This window comes from Parus major, chromosome 3 (genome assembly GCF_001522545.3).
Source record: "Parus major isolate Abel chromosome 3, Parus_major1.1, whole genome shotgun sequence".
Taxonomy (NCBI): Eukaryota; Metazoa; Chordata; class Aves; order Passeriformes; family Paridae; genus Parus; species Parus major.
In genome coordinates, this window is record NC_031770.1 from 39,273,946 (window position 1) to 39,298,770 (window position 24,825).

Below are 24,825 nucleotides of genomic sequence, written 5' to 3' on the forward strand. Positions count from 1 at the left end.
TGTCCACACTCACACTCTTATGCCCCAGAAATCAGACTTCCTTTTGGGAAGAGGTTGCAGAGTCCAGGCATTTTGCTTATAAAACGCCTAAGGCCAGAAGGCCAACACAAACAATACTGAAAATACGTCAATGCAATCTAAGATAACCAACAAACCATTTCTAAAATCTTTACTGCCTATATATGAAAACTGAATATTCTGCGTCTGTTACTTTTATCAAAGATGTTTCTTTCTGTTCTTCTCCTTCCCACACTGAGTCCCATAGTAAACCTAATTTTGAGCTATTTGCTTTTCCACATTCATTTAATATTTAAAACTTAAACACACTGTGCTCAAAAGAAATTCTCAAGCTCAAGACTTGGTATTGAATGTTAACTTTCTTGATATCTTTCATCTCAGGGAACTTCTAATAGATTTAATCATCAATGTATTCTAGAATAACCAGGAAGTTGATAAATACTCTTAACATAGCTTCCTTTAGAAAAAAAAAATGAAAGGTTTGGAAAATATGTTTTTAAAACTCTACAAAATAATACACTTACAATTATGAGGACTTCAATGTCTAGTTTCAACTAGGTTCTCTGTTCCAAAGTTTTCAATGTCTTATAGAAAGACTCTAAGGCTGAATAGATTCTTCTTTCTCTCCATCTTTCCTTCCTGTTCTCATTTTCAACCAACATGCCCTGCTGAAGAGCTGTCTTTGGAAGTCAGAAAATCCTTTGTCTTAAGATATGTTGAGAATGTTATTTCACCACAAATTAGCTTGTGGTCATACAGGCAGGATACTTTTCCCCCCTCCATGCTCTTGCGATAATGATTATTGTATTCTGCACTGGGGTTTATCTCCAGGACCTTTCAAGGCCTCTGAGTGTGAACTAAACAGAAGTCTAGGATTTGGAAATATGCTTAAGGTTGTCCTCAGTGGAAACTGTGCAGCTAACTTCTTAAAGTCTTTCAATAGTCCTATTTACATCTTCCGACTAAGCAGCAGAGGCACACTCACCTCCCTGGTGGATGGGTCAGAACTCACTAATATTGCTTATCACTGTTTCTAAACAATAATGCTTACTAACAATCACTTGTGCTCATTAGTCCAGGTCTAGAGACATAGGTGCTATTTCCTAAACTGGTTCATATGCAGAAATCCAGCTAAAAGACTGAAATGAAATGGAGATAGAAGGGCTTTCCTTATCTGCCTTTACAATATAATTTATATCCAGACAATATCGGCAATGTAAATGAACTCAGAGAAAGGACACAATATTTTCAGTGTTGCTCTGGGTGATTAGATGACAATAAAAATTACCTTTCCATATGAACCTTGTCCTAATACTTTCAACAGTTCAAACTGAGAAGGATCTGCTTTTTCAAAACCTTCCTTGACATGATGACTGATGTCTATTTCCTTCACGATACCTTCTTCCTGCAAAGGGAAAAACAAAACAAAAAAATCCCCAAATCAGAGCCATTATCCTAAGGAAACATACTTTTAATTAAAAGCTTGTCTTCTGTGATGCTACAATCATGTAGCAAATTTTGAAAACAGAAACAAATGCTTGTCTAAATATTCCATGTGCCTGTTACCAGCTGGGAAGGGTAGTTGTCAGGACATCCAGACCTGGTACTTCTGTTTATTGAGCCTCAAGATATGACTAGATAAAGACAGATTATACAACTGAAGCCAAAAATAAACTGCAGAGCTTGGTGTGCCCATCAGAGACCTTGCTAGCAGAGTGGCATGTACTCAAATCTGCACTAGAGAGGCTCCATCACACTTCTCTCCACATATTTTCACAGCTTCCCCTCAAAGCATCATTTAAGTTAAACTTAAAAAGCTTCCTTAGTCTTAAGCAGCAATTCTTCTAATGAGTAGGTAATGAAGAAAATACATTGCTGAAAGAACCTCTTCCTATTTATCTCAAAAACTGGGGAGTTACTACTGTTAACCATTTAAACAGAAAACAAATTAATGATTATATGTAAAATGAGGTGGTGGTGGGAGAAAACTGACACACACTTTATTGCTTGCATGAGTTAGTTTTATACGCTTTGGATTTGTTCAGATTCTTTTGTTAAAATCTTTCCTCTGTCAATAGATGCACATTCCTCAAAGACATCAGTTGAACTAGGACCTTCATCTTGCAAGCTGTGACATATGGCATTAGTTTCAGTTTTTTGTTCCATGTTATTTTGGCATGTTCCTCTACAAAGGAACTGGGTCATGTGAGACCCAGAGGGACTACACAGAGTTTGCAGCAACCCAGAAAGTCACTGAGCTGAAAAGAAACCTGGAAGAAAGAACCTGCTTCTCAAGGACACAAAGATAAGGAAAGATAATAATTACACACCCTTTTATTTCTGTAGTGTTTTGTATACCTACATTTGAGTTTTTTGGTTTGTTTGGCTGGGGTTTTTTTCAAACTGTTTGTTCTAACTTCTCCACAACAAAAATATGGATTTTCAGTACAAACATTTTTTTTTTTTTCCCATCTCCCAGGATGGAAGAAGGAACTTACTTATTTAGGAATAAGTTTGACTATTTGTGCACCCAGCAGAAATAATTGGAATCTCACAAACATTTTTACGTGGACTTTTCCAGCAATTTTCCTTTCTCCCCCCAAAAAATTCTTTTAAGACCCAGTAATATAACATTTATTCCCCACTCTTAAAAACTAATGTTTAGAAAACAGAAATAACATCCTAAAACCAAAAATGCATAAAACCCCTGAAAATTTTGGCCAAAACACATTCTGTGCTAAATAAGAATAAATTTGATTTTCTTCTCCTCCAGAAAAATTGCTGTTGCTTTCTACTAGCTGTAATTTTTCAGATGCATGGGTTGCATTACCCAGATTGCTTTCTTATTGGTAATATTGCAGTTTCATCCCTCCTCTTCCCTACCCTGCCTCTTTACACTCACATACTTTGGAACAGTGGACTATATCCTCTTCTTGGTTTGGAAAGTTTCCGGTAGTTCATTCATGCTACCACAATTATAGAAAATAATCATCATCTCAGAGTAACTCCTTTTCCTGATCCTAATTCCTATAGTTTAAGGTTTGCCTGAAAGGAAATGCTTAAAACCAAAGATGTGTTTTCACAGAGAGATTGAAAGGATTTCTAAGTACAGAACTGCCAAGATCTCTCTTCTCATTTTTCTGACTTTAATTGCTGTGTGAGATAGCATAACTTTCTGATACTAAATATATAATTTTTTCAATTATTTTGTACTCCAGTCTGCACCATGGAGTCACTTTCAGCTACATTTGCAATTTAAATGATAAGTGAGTTTCGATTTGCCCATTCATATTACTCATCAAAGTCAAAGACCTACAACCCTAAGCATATTTCTCATTGTATTACTAAATTTAATATAACCTCTTTAGGTTCATGAAACACATTCAGTTACAGGAGTATACTGAAAATATTAAAATGATGAAAATTCAGTTTGCTGGAAGAATGCTTAAAATTTTTTTACACTCCCATATTATAGCATAAATAATTTATAACATGCAATAAAAACAGTAATTATATGCATCTTTAATTAAAAGATCAGGGGAAAAAGAAAAGAGTATTTACAGAAAATGTAACAAAATACAAGGCCTAGTAATGTTTACTGGAGAAGCATGGATTTTAAAGAAAGAAAAAACGTGCTAGATTTTGTGATTATCAAAATATAAAAACGTTGGTTAGAAGAGGCTTCTAGAGGTCATCTGATCCAACAGACCTGCCCAAAATATCACTGACACTTGTTCAGACCAGCCAGCCGGATTTTTGTCCACTGTGGTTTGCAGTGTCTCAAACACTGAAGCTTGAGCCACTTCCTACAAGAGATTATTCTCTTTGGATTTTTCCACAGTCCAGTCGAGCTGGCTGATCCACGTGCCCTTAGGAGGAAGCAGGATATTTTTCTAGGAAGGTAGGATTTCCTGTGGATTTCCTGTGGTCGCCTCGCTAGAAAGGGGCAGCAAAGCAGCCCTGAAGAAAAAGCATGCCAGCTGTTTTTTCACCCATCATCACCACAGTGGTGTCACTTGTGAGCTGTCCAAGAGGTAGATAGTATTTTAGCTGGTATGACAAATCCACTTCCCCCTGGAGCAGAAAGCCAAACTGGCAGTGCTTGAGACTGAATACAGACACAGCTCCTTAAAGGAAATACATGCTGGGGTGTTTGCACACATGCACCCATTTGCCTTGAATGTATTTCTATAATCTTATTGCCTACTGGCTGCATAAATCACTTGTGTTTGTTTGTTTTACCTTTCTAGCAAAATAAAAAAACTCCAAACAAACCAGCATAAACCTAACAGTCTTATATTTTTTATTTACATTCTTACATGGGATTTTCTCATTTGAAGTCTTCCTGTCTTATGCCAGATATGGAATCTGGCATAATTTTTCTCAGGTATTGATGATCAGAGTGAAACCCAAACTGTCAAAGCACAATTATTGTGTACAGGTCTCCCAACCATTTTGGTCTGAGTTGCACACTAGAAACTTGTTTAATACAGATTTATTTTTCACTGTTCCAGTAGCAAGTGCACCATCTCTGCATCAGGAATTAGCATAACAACAACAAAACTGAGACAAGAGAATCACAATACAGACGAAGCCTGCACACTGAAGAAGCTGTTTTGATGGAAAGGATTTCTTTCTGGAAAAAAACCAAACACCCAACATCAAAACAGTGAAGTTGGTGGAATCAAAAGTGAATGTTCCACAGCTTGATCTTGCAACAGCTGTGCACACCAGCCCAGGCTCTTGGTCCCTGCTGTGTTGTCCCACACTGCATTAGCAAGAATGCTCGATTTGATGAAGCTTAATATTTTGTAAACTTCTCTAAATATTTATGTTTTCACAAAAAGCATCATCCCGTGACAAAAGTGAGATGGATGTTCTTGGTGGCTTGCAGAAAGCACATGGTCAAACAGGATAGAAGAGGGAGGGCAGTACATTAGAAGAGGAATGGAGAGTGCTTCTCTATGTTAATACAATAAAGACCTATTCTGGGTCTGATTCTGTGCTGCATTTAGGCTTGCATGCTTTAGGATCTGAGGTCAATGAAGAACTCAACAAAAATGTGGCAGGAGGAAATAAGAAATAATGATAACTCAGAAGATAGTTTACTGTTGTTTGTATTTTGTTACCAATCTTCCCATTTGGCAAGTTATCACCTAACATAAACCCAAATCACAATTATTTAACTACCAAGTATGGCAGGCAACACATTTCAAAACAATATGATTCATTAAGAAAGCATGTTTAAAACTGTGATATGGGAATAGTTAGGACAGGATGTGTCTGATAAAGATGAGGCCAGGTTTCTACCTCTGTTTCACAGTTTTTAATCTGGCTCAACCCATAGGAGAGTAATTTGTATCATAGACATAACAGGCCATTCAAATGCTGCCTAGGGCAGGAAATGAATTGCTGGCCTGCATACAGTTCTTTGAGGACAAGTATCTACATTAAAGAAAAAAAAAAAATAAATAAAAAGAGGATTGATGCATTTTGATTAGACTCTTCCCAAGCCAGTCTCTGGAAGCTGGAGTAAAGGTTGAGAAAGAAATCTTCCATTTTAAATAGGTTTTAATTCAAGTTCTGACCTCTACTTTCATCTGGAAAGATGTAAACTGAGCAATAATACCATAAATGGGCCTGGTTGTTTTGTTCTCTACTGTCAAATACACATTTGCTTTAACAACAATGAATTGGACCTACTGAGCCCTTAAAGAAGCACATGTAACTCACAGTGAATTTGCTGGACATTGTGCCAGGTCAGTATTTGGCTCTCCATCCTAAAGTCCTCCAAAGGCCATACAGAGTTTAAATAACAATACAATTTTAAGAGACATTGGGATTTCTTTTCCAGATCTTTCACTAAGGTGAATAGAATGTGTTATCTTGAATTTGGAATTCCAACAAGTATGTAATAACTTACTGGAAAACAAAACTATGTCATAACTTACTGGAAAAGAAAAACCTTAAGAGCAATTTCTGTGTAAATCAGCTGTTAAATTCAGCAGAACTTTTTCTAGAGAGGGGAACTATTAAGCTCTCTTTAAAATGCTTTAACACTTCTCTCCAGCTGTAATATTTCATCCTACATTTTTAGTTTCTTCTCCCTAATACATGCCTGTACAGTTGGGGTACAGCTAAAGTCCAACAAACTAAATGGGAAGAGATGAATCACAGAGAGCAAAGGCAGTGAATACAATCTGCTGGATAGATTGATGAAGTCTATGAGGTGAAGGTTTAAGTATTTGGGAGATTTGGGTAAAATCTTTTGTGCTACAAGGCATCCTGTGTGTCTTTGATGAATCACTTAAGGCTGAGCTCAGCTAAATAAATGCAAGCATTTATAGTACAGGAGACAATGCTTTGAATAAGTTTACTTTGCAGCCAATAGAGAGAAGCAGGGACTTAAAGGAGATCAGATCCTTAAAAGAAAACACATCCTAAAAAGTGCACATTTCTGTCTGATGACTATGAAGAAGGCCTAAGATAACTTGCTGAGCTGGGGGCCTCTGAAGTTGCATGAGATGAATTCATGTTTATCATTTGATTTTGAAACACACTTAAATAGAGAATATTGTGGCCAGATTTTTAATGACATTACAAGGGATATGTTTGCTGATATATGCCATGAAATGGAAGATTTTTCAAAAGAACTTATACACTTGAAACATCTAGATAATTAAAAAAACCACTCTAAGGTGTTGGAAATAGTCCATTTATCAGGATTTTGCAGCTCAGTAAATTAGGCATTTTTTCTACTTCCTTCCTAACTGGAAAAATAGGGATAGTTGCTTTTTGTTATCCTGTGGGAATATCATGAGAAGTAACAGAAAAAATATGGAATTCTCATACTGCAGTAATGGACAGACAAATTATCTGAAGTGTATCCAGCATACAGGAGATATCAGGCAGCATACAACTGAATTCTCTTTTAGCTCAGATTAAAACATTTTGAAGTCTGATGTTCTTTATCTGATGACTCTAGTGTCTTTACAGACCCAGTCCCTGACTAGGACAAATATATACAAAACTATGACTGCAAAGTTACATGAGAAGAGCAATCTTCCACTTCCAAGTGCAGATATGCATTACAGGGAGACACCAACTCTTGATCTAACTTTCAGCCTTGGACACTAGCCAGGATAACTCTAATTTTTATGTTATTTCTTATGCAAACTGCAATAGCTTATGAGGAGTGGTGAGTAGAAAGAGTGCCTAATAAGATGTTAAAGCAAGGGGTTAAAAAGACAAAAGCAGAACCATCTGGTCACAAAACTTACAAAGAGTTGGGCAGCCTTACTCATACGGCATACTCTCTACAAATACTCAAATACGTTTGTGAACTTTACCAAACAGTCTCAAAATGAGTCACACCGTTAAAGGACAAAGAACTCAGCAATATTGCTCTTTCTACAATAAATAAGAGCAGGAACATTTTCACCAAGATCCTACTTGGCAATGGTGCAGCATTGGCCTTCACAACTCGGCAGAGCTGTAAGGTCCATTGCTGACTGTTTCTGCTGGGGAACAGGCAAAAGAAGAACATCTGGCACTCATTCATCAAGGAACTAACTCCCAGTGTGTCTGGAGCCAGTGCATGGAAGAGAACGTGACTCTCAGAAGGGTGAGCATTCTTGTTTCCTCATGATGATTCTATGCCACCACTAAACAGGGCTATGAACAGGAACCCAAACAGGGTTACATGCAATGGTAGGGGCCAACACACATTGGAGTGCCTTGAAAAATAATCACATTGCAACACAGCTCAAGGCTGGTTCCCAGGTCACTATTGTTCCCTGTGCACTCTGCTCTGAACAGCTCACAAACTCTCTGTGAATGGCCTGGGTGACTCCTGCCAGAGACATTCCCAGGGATGCCCCCACCCACGGCCACTGCAGCCTCCCACCAGAGCTGGCTGGCACCTGCTGCAGTGCATCAGCACTCACAGGAAAGCCCTAAGGGGACAGTCCTAATGTGATGGCAAGTCATGCTCCATGCATTTCCAGAATACAGGCAGCCCCCACATCCCCGAGTCCCAGCTTCACATCTGTAAAATGCAGGTAAGGCCATCTCCCTCTTTCCCTGGTTAGGCACTACACACTAGAAAGATACCAAATGCTCAGATACTATGACACTAGGCTTGAAAAAGAAGGAAGACAGAAAAGGAGGTCTATATGTTAAGGATACTATTCAAGAAATATAAAAACTTGCTAAATTACTCCAATTTTCTTATTGCTGTACTCAGCTGCTTCACAAACTAGAATAAAAAGGTGCCTGATGTTTTCCTAGTGCATTTGAGTGTGAAATAAAAACTCCAGCTGCACTAGGAAGATAAACTGCTTAAGCAAAACATATTTTGAACCGTTTCCTCAGTTTCCTGATCCAAATGAAACACTGCCCACCATAGCAGTGCAAATGGCACCACAACACAGTAAGCAGAAAACACAAAGCCCAGGGGCATTTGCATGGCGATTTTAAAGAACTGAATCATGTTTAATATGCATACTAAAGGAAAAATACCAGGTTTCATCTTGAAATGTGAGGCAGAGTCAACAAAAGGCTGTAATAAGAGATAATCACATTACTGAAGTGTTGGATTAGTCAGTTTAGGAAATATACCAGTCTGCTGTTTACAAATCATTTGTAGGGTATGGTAATTATCATTTTGTCTCCAAGAGGAATACTGACCTGCTTGCACATTTTGCATCCTCCCATTAATTAAATCAAGCATCCGCTAAGGGTTCAACCAGCTTGTACTTCACAAACTGGAGTCCTGCTGGCATTATGTTAGGGAAAAACGTGTTGTAATGAGGTTCATTATCTCAATGGCATTTTACAGGCAGACTATTAATAGGGAAATGGACTAATGGGAGGTCATTATAGAATCAAAGGAAATACAAATTAGTTTTAATGCTACTGTTCACAACATACAGCATCAGTGAAGGCATTGAAGGAGACTGAAGCAGCTGAATGAGGCAGAGAGGAGATGGCAAAAAGGAAATTCTAAGAGATGATAGGACAAATTTAGCAACATGGACAGAGGAATAAGATCTGGGGGGAAGAGTGAAAAGGAGGTATCAAAAAGGACACAAGGGCAATTGGCTTGTGCCTATTCCAACAGAGAGTTGAACCAAGAGAAGAACTGCAATATTAAATTACTTGAAATGCATTTTTTTCCCCTGTTATGAAGCAGCTTAAATTTAAATACCTAACCATCTTCCTGGGATGAGGAGAAAGTACAGGCATGCATGTATGTACTGATATGATGGGGAAGGTGATAAGCAGTCCTGGCACACTCAAAACTGCTCCCAAAACAGAGGGTGAGTCCCCAAATGATGGGGACCAAAGCTGCTTTGCTGCACAGTTGGTTAACAGCATTGGGTATCCAGCCTTCTCCAGTAACTCAGCTGGGCCTCCAAAACACAGTATGAATTCAGTGGATCCAGACTCCGCTTATCTATGTAGACACCAGCTTCAATTTTTTAAGTTTTACAAAAACACACAGATAAAATAATAAAAAAAAAAGGTTACACAAAATACCTGACAATGCCTCATTTCATGCTGGCTCCAGTTTCATGGACAAATATTTAGCAAGGGATACTAAAACTTATCTCTTCAGCTGTATACTTTTATTACAACCATGGCTAAACCTCAGGTCATTATTTGCAGAAGTTTGTATTTCAGTGCCCCAGGACTGTTACCAGGAACAAGTACCTCTTTAAGCAGAGTTTCAGCAGTCCACTGAAAATCTGGCCCTGGAAAAGGCCTGTAACATTTTGTAGTCTTTTTAACTACTTAGAAACCTCTAGTTTAGGTCATGTCCCTCAAAGATTCACACTCACAATCTCCAAGGAAGAAGCTGCTAAACAATTATCACACATCCTCTTTTCTGTGAAGGGAATAATTGTTTACAATTACCATACTAAACAAAAGTATACATTATGTAGACACACTGACTGAAAAGAGGTGTACTTTGAGAATGAGAATGAACAAAACACAAAAAATCCATCTGGATGCAAAGAACATCTTTGCAAAACTGTTTGGAAGACTCTCCTGTTTCAAAGAGGTCAAACTGCCGCACCAATCTGTTCTGCAGAGATTTACAATGGATAATGTGATCTTGTATAACAAAAAGGGGGTGGTGGGTGGTGCTAAGTTAGTTGGTTGTCAGCTGAACAGAATCTTGACAAACTTAACATGACAGCTTCAGAGCAGCAAAGCTTCAGTCAAAGCTGATACTCAGTCTACTGAAAATTATTTCCAGAGTAGAATTCATCCAAACATATGTTTGAACTCTGATCAACAACCAAACTCTGTCTGAGTTAGCTGTCTAAACTTCTGTACAGCTGAAAAAAAAAAAAAAGGGTGCTCTTAGGCTTTTCTTTCTTTCAGATGACAGTACGTCCCTAGTAGTCTAAACCAGGACTTAGTAAGCTTGCCTCTTTCTCCTGACTGTAAAACAAGTCTACGTTAATTAGTTCAGATTTACATTAATTCTTATTTCCTTCATTCCTCAATGACTCTTTTAGCATTAGATGGAGCATATGTGTTCCACAAAAGACACACACTGCATTTTACTGACTATTTTCAGGCCAGCTTTTCATCAACCCACCTTTTTCACTAATCATTTTCTACAGTCTCCCGCAGACAATGAATGATGCTCTCATAGTTTCATTTTTCTGGCCTGAGGTACATTTGTACAAACTATTGCAATATTCTTCAGCAGAGACATTGTTAACCTGTGTGGCTACTGCCATGATCTGCCACCACAAGTCAGGGAAGTCAGGGCTCTTGGCCATGAAACTGGAAGAAAACCTGCAACCCTGTGTCAGACAAGTTTTTACACTGGGAGAAACTTTAACAGGTATGGGGAAAAACAGTTTCTTCAGCCTCTTAATTCAAAATAAATTTTACTTGTTTGCACAGTCCTTGTAGTGTTTGACCCATTAGATCACCCTGTATCAGTTAGAAAACTGCCAAGACAACTGGAAGCTGAGCCCAGCTGCAGTGTTCATCACCACGTTCCTGCAGACTGTGAGGCATGGCTTTCACCTGCCCTGCAGCTCTTTTATCACCCAACTGTGTAAAGGGACATTTACATCAAGTGGTCCTGGTTTTTATCTTCAGCCACCTTATTCACAAAAACCCTACTTGAAACAAAGGTACATGATGATGATGATGGAGGAAGGCAGTAGAAAGGAGCTCTTTCTGTTAAATCCATTTCTGTGTAGAAGCTTCTGTGGTTTTTAAGTATTCAGTATACCAGCTTTAGAGCAAATTTACTGCTTTAGCTTCCCTTCTACAAGTATTTTTTTAACATACACAAGCAAGTAAAAGGTCAAATGGAGATTACCAAATTCCTGCTGGGTAGTTTTCATTGACCTGCAGCTATTTCGATATTTTTCTGTTCTGGCTGAAAACCAAATTCACACGGCTTCTTAATGGGTAAAGGCTTTGTTGTTTTGTTGTTGTTTTTTTAAAATAAAAGATAATCCAAATGGCTTTACTGAAAATCAGTTTGCTGCACACAGTAAAGGAACAAGATGGAGAAAGAAGACAAATTTAAATCTACTGTCTTGCTGAAATGACAGGTTGCTCACAAGAGATAGGGAGCTGAACCTACAAGAAGACAAAGGACAGACAAAGATCTTTGTAGTGCACCGTCATGACCTCTCTCACAAGTTTATCCCCAATGAGCTGGAGAAGTTAAAGGTTACTATACAGTAGACTGTGAGATTGTTCTTATGCTCAGAGCAACCACAGAGCTGTCTGGGACTCCTGGAAGAGACTAAACTCCCATTCAGAGAAAAGTGAATGGGCACAGATTAAATGAGTTCTTCCTATTTGACTTTCAACATTCATTTCAGATACAGCTTCCATTAGTAACCTGAACAAAGAGAAATGAATGGAAAAATACAGTGCCACACATTAGAGATTTACTCTTTTTTTTTAATAAGAAACTAATAAAATAAAAACGGTTTTTGGTGTTCCATATGGTGGATGTTATCCCATTAACACTCAAAATCACCAGCTGGCTCCACTGGGCTGCAATATCAGTGAAATCCTTAATGAAGCTGAGAGACAGAATTCTGAAAAAGAATCTGATGACACATTATAAACGCCAATAATTTTATGCTGCATAAAAAATTTGAAAATCACTCAAATTCAGTAATTCTGTACGAAACACAGGACACCAAGCAACAGCTATTCATGTTCCTTTACACATAAGACATTTTTCGTGCTTCTCAGGGAGTCCTAGACAATTATGCCCACAGTAAATTATAACATTTATAGTGAGTCTTATTTTATAACCCTAGGCAGGCAACCATATCTGTATCATATGTAACTGTAGTGACATTTTATAAACAACAGCAAGAAGACAACTGAGTGGGAAGTGAAGTAATTCAATCAATCAATAAGCTGAAACTAATATTAGGGACAAAGGAAAAATAGAGAACACCACCAGAAGATGACAAGTGAAAACCAAAGAGGAAAGCTGGAACCACACAAAAGTTTTACTTTAAAGAAGTGTTTAGTCAAATTCATAAGTTCAATGCTCATTCGTTTTCCTTATTTTGTTATAAAAAAAGAGCAATTCCACAGTGTTTCCAAGACACCATGGGAGGTAAAGTTTCTGCAGTTTAAGACAATACTTTAAGAAAAAAACTCTTTAATGTAAAACACAGTGAAAAGCTGATTGTGAATTTGCCACAAATTTTGCTTTGTTTGTATTCTCAAATTTATTTGCATTTAAAAGCATTATTTTTTCTTGCTGACTACACAGCAGGGTCCTGCTATGCCAAAGCAGAGTTTCAGCTCGCTTTGTTAAAAGCTCAGTTGTCCTAAAAACATTATTTTTGGACTGTGCTTTTTCTGATTTGTTTTCAATATTCAAAATGTTTCTTTACCACAAAGGCTGAGTAAATTGTCATCTGCTGTCTTTGAATTTTCTCCAGAACTTACAACTGAAACTTTTTTGTACAGGTCAAAACCACAATCTTTTGTCTTCATAGACCTCCTTATGCTCATGAAGACACACATGGATGTCATCAGTGAGTTTGGATTAAACTATGTTACTGAAACCATCTAAAAAGTCAAGTAACATAAGAATTGCAGTTCTGCATAGTTGCAATTTCTAAACTTCCAGTTCTATGAAGTAGCAAGTGAAGCTGGGTGACATAAAACACTGCTGTGTAAATAGCCTTCATTTGAAGGTTGAGAGTAAAGAGAAACAAATAATTCACATCAGCTTCTCATCTCTGTACCGTCTTCTATGCCAACAAACTGTAATTGTATGTTTTAAGGACACTGAAGGTTGATTAGGTGCAGTTGTAACTAAGATTTCTGGAACTGCAGAGAGCAGAGGAATTTAATAGTCTTTAATACAAATGCTGCAAGTTGACCTGGGTGACGTATACCAAATGCAAGTAAGTATTATAGAAAGTGCACAACATTATTCCCATTATTGACAAGAAAAAAATATATGATGTATGATGTATATTCACATGAACATGCTGGATTTTATCTGGAGCAAAATCAGAAGAAATTTTTTTCCTTTTTTTTTTTTTTTTAGCAAAAGTTGATCTGAAGACCTGTGGAGTCCCTTGCACACTGAACAGTGCCTGTCAGCCAAGTTAGCTACTGAATCTCTCTCCTTCAAAAGTCACCTATGAAAGGCACCAATGAAAGGGTATTCAGTATTGCAGGATTTTCTTCACCAACAAACAAGCAAACTAAGTCACTGCCCACCCTACCTGAAAACCTCCTGTCTGCCTTCCAGTAACCCCATCACAAATATTTGAGTGGTAAACTGAGTCTGGGAGAGTGCCAAGAGGATGCAGGGTTGGGCTGGCAGGAACTGGGGTGGGATGCAGCTGCAGATTCCTGGGATATACACCAGCATCATGAAGGGTATGATGGAGACATAAGCAGAGCTTCTGCCCCTCAGCCCATCCTCAGCTCCTCAAACCCAGAAAGGCATTCCCTCAGAAAGATCTCCAGCTGTTGGGAAGTTATAAGGAGTCTTTTAAATCCCAACCTGAAAGGGAGCCACAGGCAAGTGAGGTGGCAGCTCACACAAGGTGTAAAGAAAGGAACCAAATTGTCTTGTGGTTGTGGCCAGCTCTGGGAGAGAAGTAGGGCAAAACACACAGGGCACATTCCAGCAGCCAGCTGTCAAAGTGAGGATGGAAGGCTTTGGGTTGTGGCAAGTCACTCCAAGCAAAGCTGACCATCTCCCAGCCTGTCACAGCCACACAACTGTTCAGCACTGCAGGGTAAAAGCCACAGAAAGCAAAGGCAAGAAACAAGTTTGCAACCCGTGTGAGCACTGCAGACAGGTACATGGGAGGCTCTCAGACTTGGTTTAGCAACTCCCTCCCAGGCCACTCTGGGACTTGGGGATACCACTGCCGGCCTAAACAAAAGCTGTTTTCCACCATCTAATGTGTGCATGGAAACACAAGCCCTAAACCAAGCCTGTTATAATGTCTACCTGCAGTGTTTTGCCAGTTTTACAAAACTAGAGACATGTACCAAATCTAAATTATACTTTGGATACAGTCAGGGGCAATAAACCTAACCACAGCAAGAAAAATTTAGGTTAGATGTCTGGAAAATCCTTCCCTGGGAAGGGCAGAAAAACATCAAAACAGATGCTACTTAATGTGTTGCTAACTTCTATCCTACCTTCAGCTACCTCTTCTTTGTCCTGATATTACATTCTTTTGTTATGCTTTTTTGAAGAACCCACAATGATCTCCACATCTGTAAATACAACAAATCCTATTAATGAATGGTGAACATTACAAGATTTATAACAGATATTCAGAATCCACCTTACAAATATAAGCCCCAGCTCTTGAAAACCCCTCTCTTTATAAATAGGCATAATTAATTACCAGCAACATAAGTAGATGTTGGAGAACTAACTGTTCTTGTAATAGTTTTGCAGGATCAGGCCCTAAAAACAGAGGATACAGATGGTGAACACAAGATGCACACTGAGTGAAAACAGTTCTCCTTTTCCCCACTGGCAGAATGCCAGTTAGTTAGAGTCTGTTAATGATGGAACAAGAGGAAGAACTGTCATGCATATGTGCCAAATTTACTCATATAAAAAGTGAATTTGGCATCAGTATCTGTTGCAGCTAATCAACAACATGAGATAAGTGGGGCAACAAATTATGCCCCTTTTAATCAGCTAGCACTGTCATCTCCTTTATAAACAGGGAGAGTTTCTAAATTTGTTTCTGGTAAGTTTAAAGCAGTAAAAGAAGATGGAAACATCCTGTTGACAAAATACTGGCTCAGCCATCAAAGGACTTCCTACAGACTTTAGAGCATCATCAAAACACATAAATAGCATCATTCCATGAAGAAAAGTCAGGGATGAAGAGCAGATTCATCACTTGGTTTTAAAACCTATTTGAGAAATAGTAAATTATTAGATCCTAATTGTGGATTTCCAACAGTGTGACTTCACTGTAATGATAAAAAGATAAAAGTTTGAGGAATTAGGCCTATATTTTACAAGTTGCTTGACTAAACAACCAGATAATGTTGTGTTATTTCACCTCTTGTTGTAAAAGGGAGCAGAATGAAAACACAGAATTTTACCATTTCATCTTCCTTCATCTTCATCTTCCCAGAATGCAAATCTTTGAAATAACTAAATGCCAACTCTTTTGCTATTCACAAGGTGGCACCTTGCTTGGACCATGTATCCCTGACATGCAAATCTGCAAGGGGGAATTCCCACAGCTCCTGATACACCAATCCCCTCAGAAGAGCTCCAGAAACATATCTATTTATATTTTAACATTCCTCACTGTGAAAAAACTCAGTTATAGAATATAATGCTTTGCAAAGAACAAGCATTAAGAAAAAAAAAAAAAAACAACAAAAAACTGGACTAAAAATGGCCTAGGTATTTAAAGAAACTTTTCTTTAAGTGATACAAGTCTGAACACATGATTATTTAAACAATAAAAACTCAGGCTTATATGTTTATACAGAAAATGACTAAGAAAATCAAGACCTAGGTTTTCATCCAGATTTGAAACTCCCTGTGAAGGATGCCAGTAGACACAGAAATCTATACAAATTTTTTTCAATAATATAGAGCTGTATAAAATCCAGTAATTCATAGCTAATTCAGCTGAAAGCCAAATGAGAAGCTGCATGGTTCACCTGAACCATGAAAGACTCAGGACCTTCAGTAATCCAGTGTAAAATGATTTGCCAAACAGAACCACTTGACTGTAGAGGGTGAATATAAAACCTTTGTTTATAAATGCATAAGGTAACTGCCTGAGGAGCAGCCCAGCAGTGCATTAGTCCTGCAATATCCCCTCATCTTGCTTTCTCTCTCTCTGAAAGAGAAATTAAATTCCCCTGAGAGTTTCCATTGCCATTCCGTTGCCATTGAAAAAACATTTCAACAATCTACATACAGGATTTACTCCACTGACCACTAATGCCAAAGGCCCCAAAACCACTTACACTAAAAGACAAGTTTTGCAGTTTGGAGCTAATTCTATGAAGCAATGAAAAATTGATGGTTTCCTTTAGACTGCCATAGAAATGGCTGCTTTGTACATTTCTTTCCTCAGGGAATCCATTGCTATAATTTTCCATTGGAAAGTTTCTGAATTACTGCATTGCTAAAATAACTGCTATGATGACCTAATCTGGGTCATCAAAAACCTAGAGTTAATCACATGTCTAAAAACAAACAAACAAAAAATTCTTTATAAATTTACTTGACTATCTGCAATTATTTTTATCAAATCCTTTGCAATGTTCTTTAGAATGTTAAAACACGGACTGTGACTTCTGCATTTTTCCACCTATAACAAATAAAAAAGTAATTTACTTTTTTTTTTTTTTAATATTATCAACAGCATATGCACTGCAAACAACATCCATTACAGGATGCCAAAGAAACACTAATCTAGCCTCAGAAAACTCTGCAAGTTAGGTAAGTATTAACCTCAGATGCTGTGAGGTTAAGCTGCTTGCCTATGGTCACACAGTGAATTTGACAGGACCAGAAACAGAGGCCAAATTTCCCGATTCCCCAACCCTATCATGAGGCAGCACTGATGCAATTGCTTCATTTTAATTTAATGGTCTGTACAACTCATGTTTCTAAATCTCCAGAGCTTGTACCAGCAGGTATTAATGCTTTACTTCAGGTTCAAAAGTACGACATACACTAAAAGCTGGTTTTAGGTTAATGGAAATGAACTGGCCCATCTCGAAACACCGAGCTGTTTATAGCATGCTGATGCTGACAGAGCTGTATGGGAATGCTGGGATGCAGCTCTCAGGTTCCATCACCCATCACCATAGCTGGCAGTGCAGTGCCCAGGCCAGCTTTGCACAGGGTGCCCTGGGACATTTCCGTACAGCTCCTCTCTGTGCAACCTGGACCCAACCCTCACCAGCACAGCCTGAAATGCCACCAAGAAAGGTCATTCCCATTACATTCAGTGTACCCTAACTAGGTGGGAGGGTCTCCAGTGTGTTTGGCAGTGTGCTTGCCTGCTTTTGCAAGCATAGGATATTCTGGCTCCACAGGATCAAAGAGTGGCTCATTAGAATTGTTAGAGGGCTCAACTGCCTCAATTCCCCAGTCCCATTTCTGTGGACGCAAGTGAGTGCCTGACACATCTCTCTGGAAGAGCTGCACATTGTTTCTTTCCAGTGGTTGCAAGAGGACCCAGATGTGGAGAGCTAAGACAAGCTGCAGGCAGCCACCCTTTGGAAACTCATGGTTGACACCGTCCACCGAAGAAGCACGGAGAAGCACGCATGCCTCAGACCACCATACAAGCAGTCAGTCACTCCTTGTGTCCAGAAACTACCTCCAATACTCACTCAAAACCAAAGCTGGCCATCCCAGAAAGTTCCTCACATGAAAAATAAAATTTCAAAATTTCTTTTTACCTTCCCTGTCTTCATTGTGCCTTCATTTCTCTTGCTAACTGACTGCAACTTCCCCACATTTTTATTTCTACTGGTCCCCTGACTTGCATGGTTTGTTGCTCTTAGTGGTCCTAGCCATTTTGGGGGTTAAGCAACATCTGCTCAGATAATCAGAAGAGATTAACAAGTCAGAGAACAGTCATTACCTGCAGACATTCTGAAAATAGCCATCTCCACAAATCCAGTGGACAGAGCCATCAATTACAGTAATCCTACAGGAAGGCAGTATTTGCATAGAAAAAGTACTTTAATCTTATAAGTAGAACACACAGTGAAAAAGGTTTCTCTAGCTCCAAAAATGTCAGCTCCAGTATTTCAGGAAATAAACAGTGAAATTAGTGCTTGCAATGTCACTAAATGTAGCTTATGTCATACTTCTAGTGATTAACCAGTTCTAGAATAAAGGACTTCTTAGTATGAGTGAAAGAAAACCAAAATCTAGAACATACCAGCTGATGCTCTTAGTGACAATCACCTCTCCATGAATGTCTGGGACTACCTGTATGTACAATGTGTTTAAAACTGGAGCCAGAGGCATCCAGTTATCTCAGTCACATGGATAACGTTAAAATAAAGACTTCTTTCTTGAGGAGCTCCAGCTCAACTTTAAAAATCACTTTTTAACAACTACTAGACTTCATCCTGTTTCATTTTTAATTTGAAGCATCTACTTATTGGAAAGAATATTATATTCAACTAAGAATCTGATGGAAATTTTATTTAACTGTCTTGGATTTTATTACAAAGGTTACTTGAAATATACAGATATAGATATAGATTTATAAATTAGAAGTAAGTGAGTTATTTTATTAAGCATGTTTTGAGAACAGTTTTTGAGCTACAATTTTATAAAAAATCCTTTAAAGGTGCTGTAAAATTCATTTTCCTTCCTGTTTTAAATTCTATTTTCATCTTAGTTTGATGGTAAGTTCAAAAAACTAGGATGCTGTTTTTCAAGAACAACCTAAGACAAAAATTGAAGAATTATGTACAAAAAACATGATACAGTTTTGACGCAAAAATTCTGAAGAAGTGTTTGTAAAATTAAAGTAACTTTGAAAACTGTTAGAAATACTTTGACTTGGTGACTTAAAAAACTTTAACTTGGTGACTCTCTTAGTTAAATGAAAATTGTCTGAATGGAAAATCATGTTGGTTAGGTAGTTGCTATTTAAATTTGGCATTGTAGCAGAAAAGATAAGGAGACATGGGTGAGATGGAAGCCACGGCTACACAACCCTACCAGGCTTGCTGTTGCCTCAAATTACATAATTTCACAGCACTGCTCTGGACATGGGAAACAGCACAGTACAGACCAATTCACTCCCAAATTAGAAAAGTAAGACTGGACCAAGCCTCTTTCCCTGGTGGAGACCAGAGTGGTCATGCTGCTGGAGACACCTGGGCTCTGATAGAGTCACTTCACCAGTTACTCAACACTTGTCCTGGGAAAGTGGGTGTTCACTTGGCAAACCTGCAGCCACCTACCAGCTGAGGACAGGCAGACAGGCACCCAGCATGGACTTTAAAAGGGACAACCTTAAAGCCCTCCCTAAAGTTCAAATCCTTGGAAAATTTTGTGACAGCATCTTGGACATGACACTGCACCTGTTTACAATAAAGGAAATGCACTGATCACAACAGACACTTTTTACAAGAGTCACTGCACTCAGACACTCACACACAGGGGTTTTCCCACAGAACTGATGTGGGTCGATAGCGGCTGTGGAAAGCACGGGAGCTCTCCTTCCTGCTCAGGTCTGAACGTGACAGCGCAGAGCAGATCCGGAGCCTCCTCATTCCCAGCTGAACGAACTGGCCAGAGCTGTGGAATGACTGCCAGGGCTGGTGGGCTGCTTCACCTCCCTTTCTCCAGCCAAGAGACCACTCCTTTCTGAGCTGTTTGCCCTCTGTTGGGTGGGGGCAAGCCCTGCTAGCAGAGCAGAGAGGCAGAGCCCTGATCAAGGAAAGCTAAATAAGCTGCAAAGGGCAAATACGTAAAAGGGGTGCCATCTGGCAACAATATAAGGGAAAAAAAACATTAAGTGGGTTACATAAACCTAAAACCTACATATAAAGGCAGCTAAGGACAGTGTCTCGCCCAGCCTGAAGTGCCACTGGCCGAGCACCGCAAAAAGAACAAAATTAAAGTTATGCAATGCCTCACATTAGGCCCAAAGTAAATAAAGTCAGGACACGCTCTTTGACAGCAACGTGAACCAAACCAGATTGTGTCGCTGGGTACAACCCCTGAGCTGCTCCCCACTGCCATGGCAAAGTGGGATGAGTGGGAGATGAGCAGGGGCTCCATGGTCCAGCTCACAGCAGAAGCGCACAACAATAAGTTAAGTCCAGCACTGTCAGAGAATTAAGGTCTGAACTGAAGTTCTAGGAAAGAATCTGGCACAACACTGGTTTCTACGCAGTAGAGCTCCTGAAGGATCAATCAAACTTTTAATTTTACCTATGAGTTATAGAATATACAGAAAATGATAAACAAGCAGAGAGCGAAGCATAACATACATCTGAAAAATACTGTCTAAATTTTACTGTAGGTGTAGTTGCACAACATTCAAAATGCTGTAATACTCTGGCTTTATGTTCCAGCCAGCTAGTACCAAACTCATCTATCTTTACTCCTAGCAGAATTAAATATTTTGGTAACTTCTCATTTAAATAACATGCAAATGCAAATTTTGTGTTAGCTTTCCCTACAGGGAATTAAGACCAAAATTTTAAAAAAAGCTAATTAAAAACTTCTACTGAATTTTAAAAGCTCTGTGCAGCTACTTCAGATGACTGCTCACAAATTCAATAAAACCCTAAAGATTACTCATGTCTAGCAGCGTTATCATCAAGGGCAAAGTAACTTTCTTTTTCATTTCACATAGAAAATGGACTTTTATTATGCTGATAATCACACCTACACACTGAGTACCCATCAGTGTTAGAAGCTGAAAGCTATGAGCAAGTTTTATTTCTCATTTTTAGAAAATTATAATCTTTTCAGATCACTCCCTCAGACTTTAGAACTGGGGGCTATGCTTTTCCAAACAATATCTCTTAGTTCACTATCAAGTGCCCTTAGCATCTTGGAAAGTCTTTTTTTATGTAATAATACATACATAGTCAAATATATATCGAGTAAGAATTTCTAATTGAAACTGAAATAGAATCTGATAGAAAAGATCCACAGTGTCACATCAGTGGATCATTCACATGAGTCACTATCATTTTTAACATGCAATAAAAATTCATCATTGAAAACTTCTACTTCGCAGTACAGAAATATTTTAAAGAAATTTAAAGATCTATGAGACTCTACATGGTTTAAGGATAATTCTTTTAATATTTGAATCTGCAGTGTTCATCAAGGATCAAATTAAGAGAATGGGAACTCTTTGCCTTTTAGACCTGTATGATGCCTTTTAACCATTAAACTGTCCTTGGACTAATTTTTTCTCCCACAAAAGTTGGCATAAAACATTCCACAGCAGGCAGCTACCCTTCCCGGAGGAAATTCCTCAAATATCCCAGAATCTGTTCTTAATATTTACTATTGACATTCCTTACATGCTGTCATGAATTCTGTGTGACTTTCAAAAGTTGTCAAAACTGAAAGATCACTTGAAAGAAAGAACAGCCCTCAAGCACTTCTGTAACTGTGGCAGCCCTTAACAGCATCACACACGTGTTGAGAAATATTCAAGCAAGCCACTGAAGAGAAAACGTTAGGATTCAGAGGGTGAAAACATTTGTTTCTCTATTCCTGACCATCTGCCCTTTCCTGAGAAAACTACCAAAACATGACAGATATTCTTTTTTTACCGAGGTTTTCATCTTCTTATTCCTTTCCTTAACGTCAAGTATGCGAGTTTTCCCCACATCCAGACTAATATTTTCATTTTTCCATCATGTGCATTGTGTTCTGGAAAATTGTCAAAATTTACTTAGTAGGAACTGACAGAGAGGAAGATTTACTGACAGGATTAACATTTCACTAGTAAAAAATAAGAAGCGTATCAAACACCTACTTTATGGTTTTTAAAAAAAAAAAAAACAGTAAGAAAAAAGAAAAAGGAAGAAAGGAAATCAAAACTGTCCATCATTAGGGCTACTGGCAGCTGAGCAGGCTGCTTTGCAGTTTGTTCAATTTTCTCTTATTGTTTCCTTTTACTCCTGTCTGCTGCTGTGTCTGTCTGCCTTGCCTTGTTTTGCAGTGTCCTGTGGGTGCCTGACAAGTTCCCTGGGTAGGGTCATCTCATGTCCCCTGGGAGCACCAGAGAGGAGGACCATGGCTGCTGGCCAGGGATGCTGCTCGTTCTGGCAGTTTAAGAACAATGATGGAAAATTCCACTCCATTCAATGTAGTGACTGTTACTCCTCTGTGTTTATATTTCCCTTCTGTCCCCAGGCAAAACCCTATCCAAACTCCCATTCAGAGTACAGCTGAGAAGAGCAGGAAAGGAGAAGGTCCCTACAAGGAACCTGGCAGGTTTGACAGCTTCTTGCTTATTCCCATCAAATGTCCTGGGCAACCCCTTTGCGTTTTGCCAGCCCCAATCATAGGAATCTGCCCTCATTATTGTGTCACATTATTTGGTTTGCTTAGGAGCTCACTGAGAGCTGATAATCTGCCTATCATGACCAATCTGAAACTGGAAAATGGTCATGCACATTTTAAAAACAGTCTATCACACCATGTGTATTGATTATCTTCTGGAAACACTCCAAGAGACATCATTCTGGAAGTCAATCTAAAATAAATATGACCTGAATTTATCCAGTACAGGTTGAATGAAGCCTTGTTACTAGGCACCTAGGTGGGGTTTTTCCCTATAAAATTTGCACACATTTTAACAATGTATAGCCGTCTACATCTTAATATCACAAACCTCCTGGCAACTGTGACTCATTAAAGAGGATTTTAGCTGCCATGTTTCACAGATGTGCATTGATATTTGAAAAAGTTCAGTTCCCATGCTCCAAGTACTGAAACACCTTTCCAAATCCTAAAATTGTACCACAGAAGTGGCCTGCTCTATGCACTTAACTAACCCCCAGCTATATTCCTGCGAGCTGCCAGCAAGACAAACAAATGCTGTCAGGCAGGAATAAACAGACTGCAGAAAGCTGAAGCATGAACAAAGGTATGACTGAAAACACTGAGAAAGAGAAGAGGCAGATCTGCAGCCCTGCTGCCAATAAGGAGCTGTCACTCAGCCTGAGTGTCTGGCAGCAAACCTGCTACAGAAAACTTCAGCTGGCTGAAGCTGGGACATGGAAGTTGTCTTTGAAACCAAGATTCAGATTATCGAGTGTTTGAGAAAGGCTGTTAAACTTTGATTTCCATATTTGATTTCCATATAAGGCAAAGTGATTCCTAATTATTGCATAAATTAATTGCTTCTCAGGGTTGATTGCTGCCACTGTTTACTGCTACAATCTGATGAAATCAGGTTCTTCTGATTCTGAAACTTATTTACACCTTCCAGAAGGAGAGAGAACAGGTTTAATTTTCAACAGTCTACCTCAGTGCCTCTTCCTCACTGGAAAGAACTATGGATACTATAAGCAGGTATTTCTTGTGCAAACAAAACTACATTATACACCTGCTTCATTAATGCTGCTCATGAATAAGGATGAAACATCAGGCAGAGAAAGGTAGATACTCTCTGGAAGAGGAAGAGAATACCACTCTGAGATAACAGATTCCTGCAATAAATAATTTATAACAATTTTTTACAGGACATACATCTCATGGAACATAAAACTAGTAGCATAAAATACTGTTACCTTCTGGCAACTTAAGATCAAAAATCTGTTCTCAATTTCTTCTTTCCTGCCCTGAGTTCAAACTTCAAGCATAAGCCAGTGCTTTGGACCTCCCTAAAGGGCACCTGAGGTGTGGGGCACTGAGTGTGAAGCACTGAGCTGTCTCTGTTCTGCTCTGACTTCCCTGCAAAAGTGACAGAGATTAAAACATCATGTTTTATCCACTAAATCCAGGGAGCAATATTGCAGGAGAGCAGGACTTTGCTGCGCTGTGAGAAGCCCTAATGCAGCTGTGCAGGTGCATTAGGCAGGTGCAGCTCCATCATCTCTGCGTTTCACCTCATGACTAGAAAACATTCAAACCTTCTAGAATACCTTGAAGTTAACAACACACTCAACTCTCCTTTGCCCAAACTCTGCTCCAACCCAGCAAGCAGAAAGGTCTGCTTGCAGGTTCCTGAGCTCTAAACACCATTTTTGGGCAAAACATGAGAGCAGCACCACTAGAGAAACCACACACTTCTATCCCATGTTCTGCCCCGTCTGTTGCAAGAGGGGGAAAGAAGATGTTCCACAGAAGAGGGCTTACATAGGTGGGCATGCTCCTAACAGGGAAGTTTGCCATGAGAATTTCCACTTGTCTTCCACATTCACCACACACCATGTTGTGTCATGCAAAAAAACTTCTTGGAGTACCCATCTCACGATATTCAAAAATGTTTCTAAATTAAAATGGATCATGCTACTTTTCTCCTCTTCTTCCTCCTCCTGTTCCCCCACACACAGCATGAATATATTTTGGAAGAAAAGAATACACCCACTTCTTTAAGAGATTATAGGTATTTCACATGTTTTACATGTAAGAAGGAAATAACAATATATAAATTCAGCAAATCTGCAGTGCTCCCTGCCTACAGAAAAAAAATGCAGGAATTCTGGGAATACGCATACATGGAAAGAGAGTACCCTGTTAAGAAGGGACCAAAGTGCAGCAATGACTGAGACTGCTGTGAATAATTAATGACATTTTTTTGACAGTGA

At 38.8% G+C, this 24,825-nt stretch overlaps 1 protein-coding gene across 1 annotated transcript in view; it reads right to left on the reverse strand.

Annotated features, from left to right (window-relative positions):
* LOC107202385 (ribosomal protein S6 kinase alpha-2) overlaps window positions 1-24,825 on the reverse strand; it is a 157,715-nt gene that overhangs the window by 94,447 nt on the left and 38,443 nt on the right. Inside the window, exon 2 of the mRNA XM_015623089.3 lies at window positions 1,307-1,423. Within this exon, the coding sequence (XP_015478575.1) occupies window positions 1,307-1,423 (117 nt within the window). The remainder of the gene's footprint in view (window positions 1-1,306; window positions 1,424-24,825) is intronic.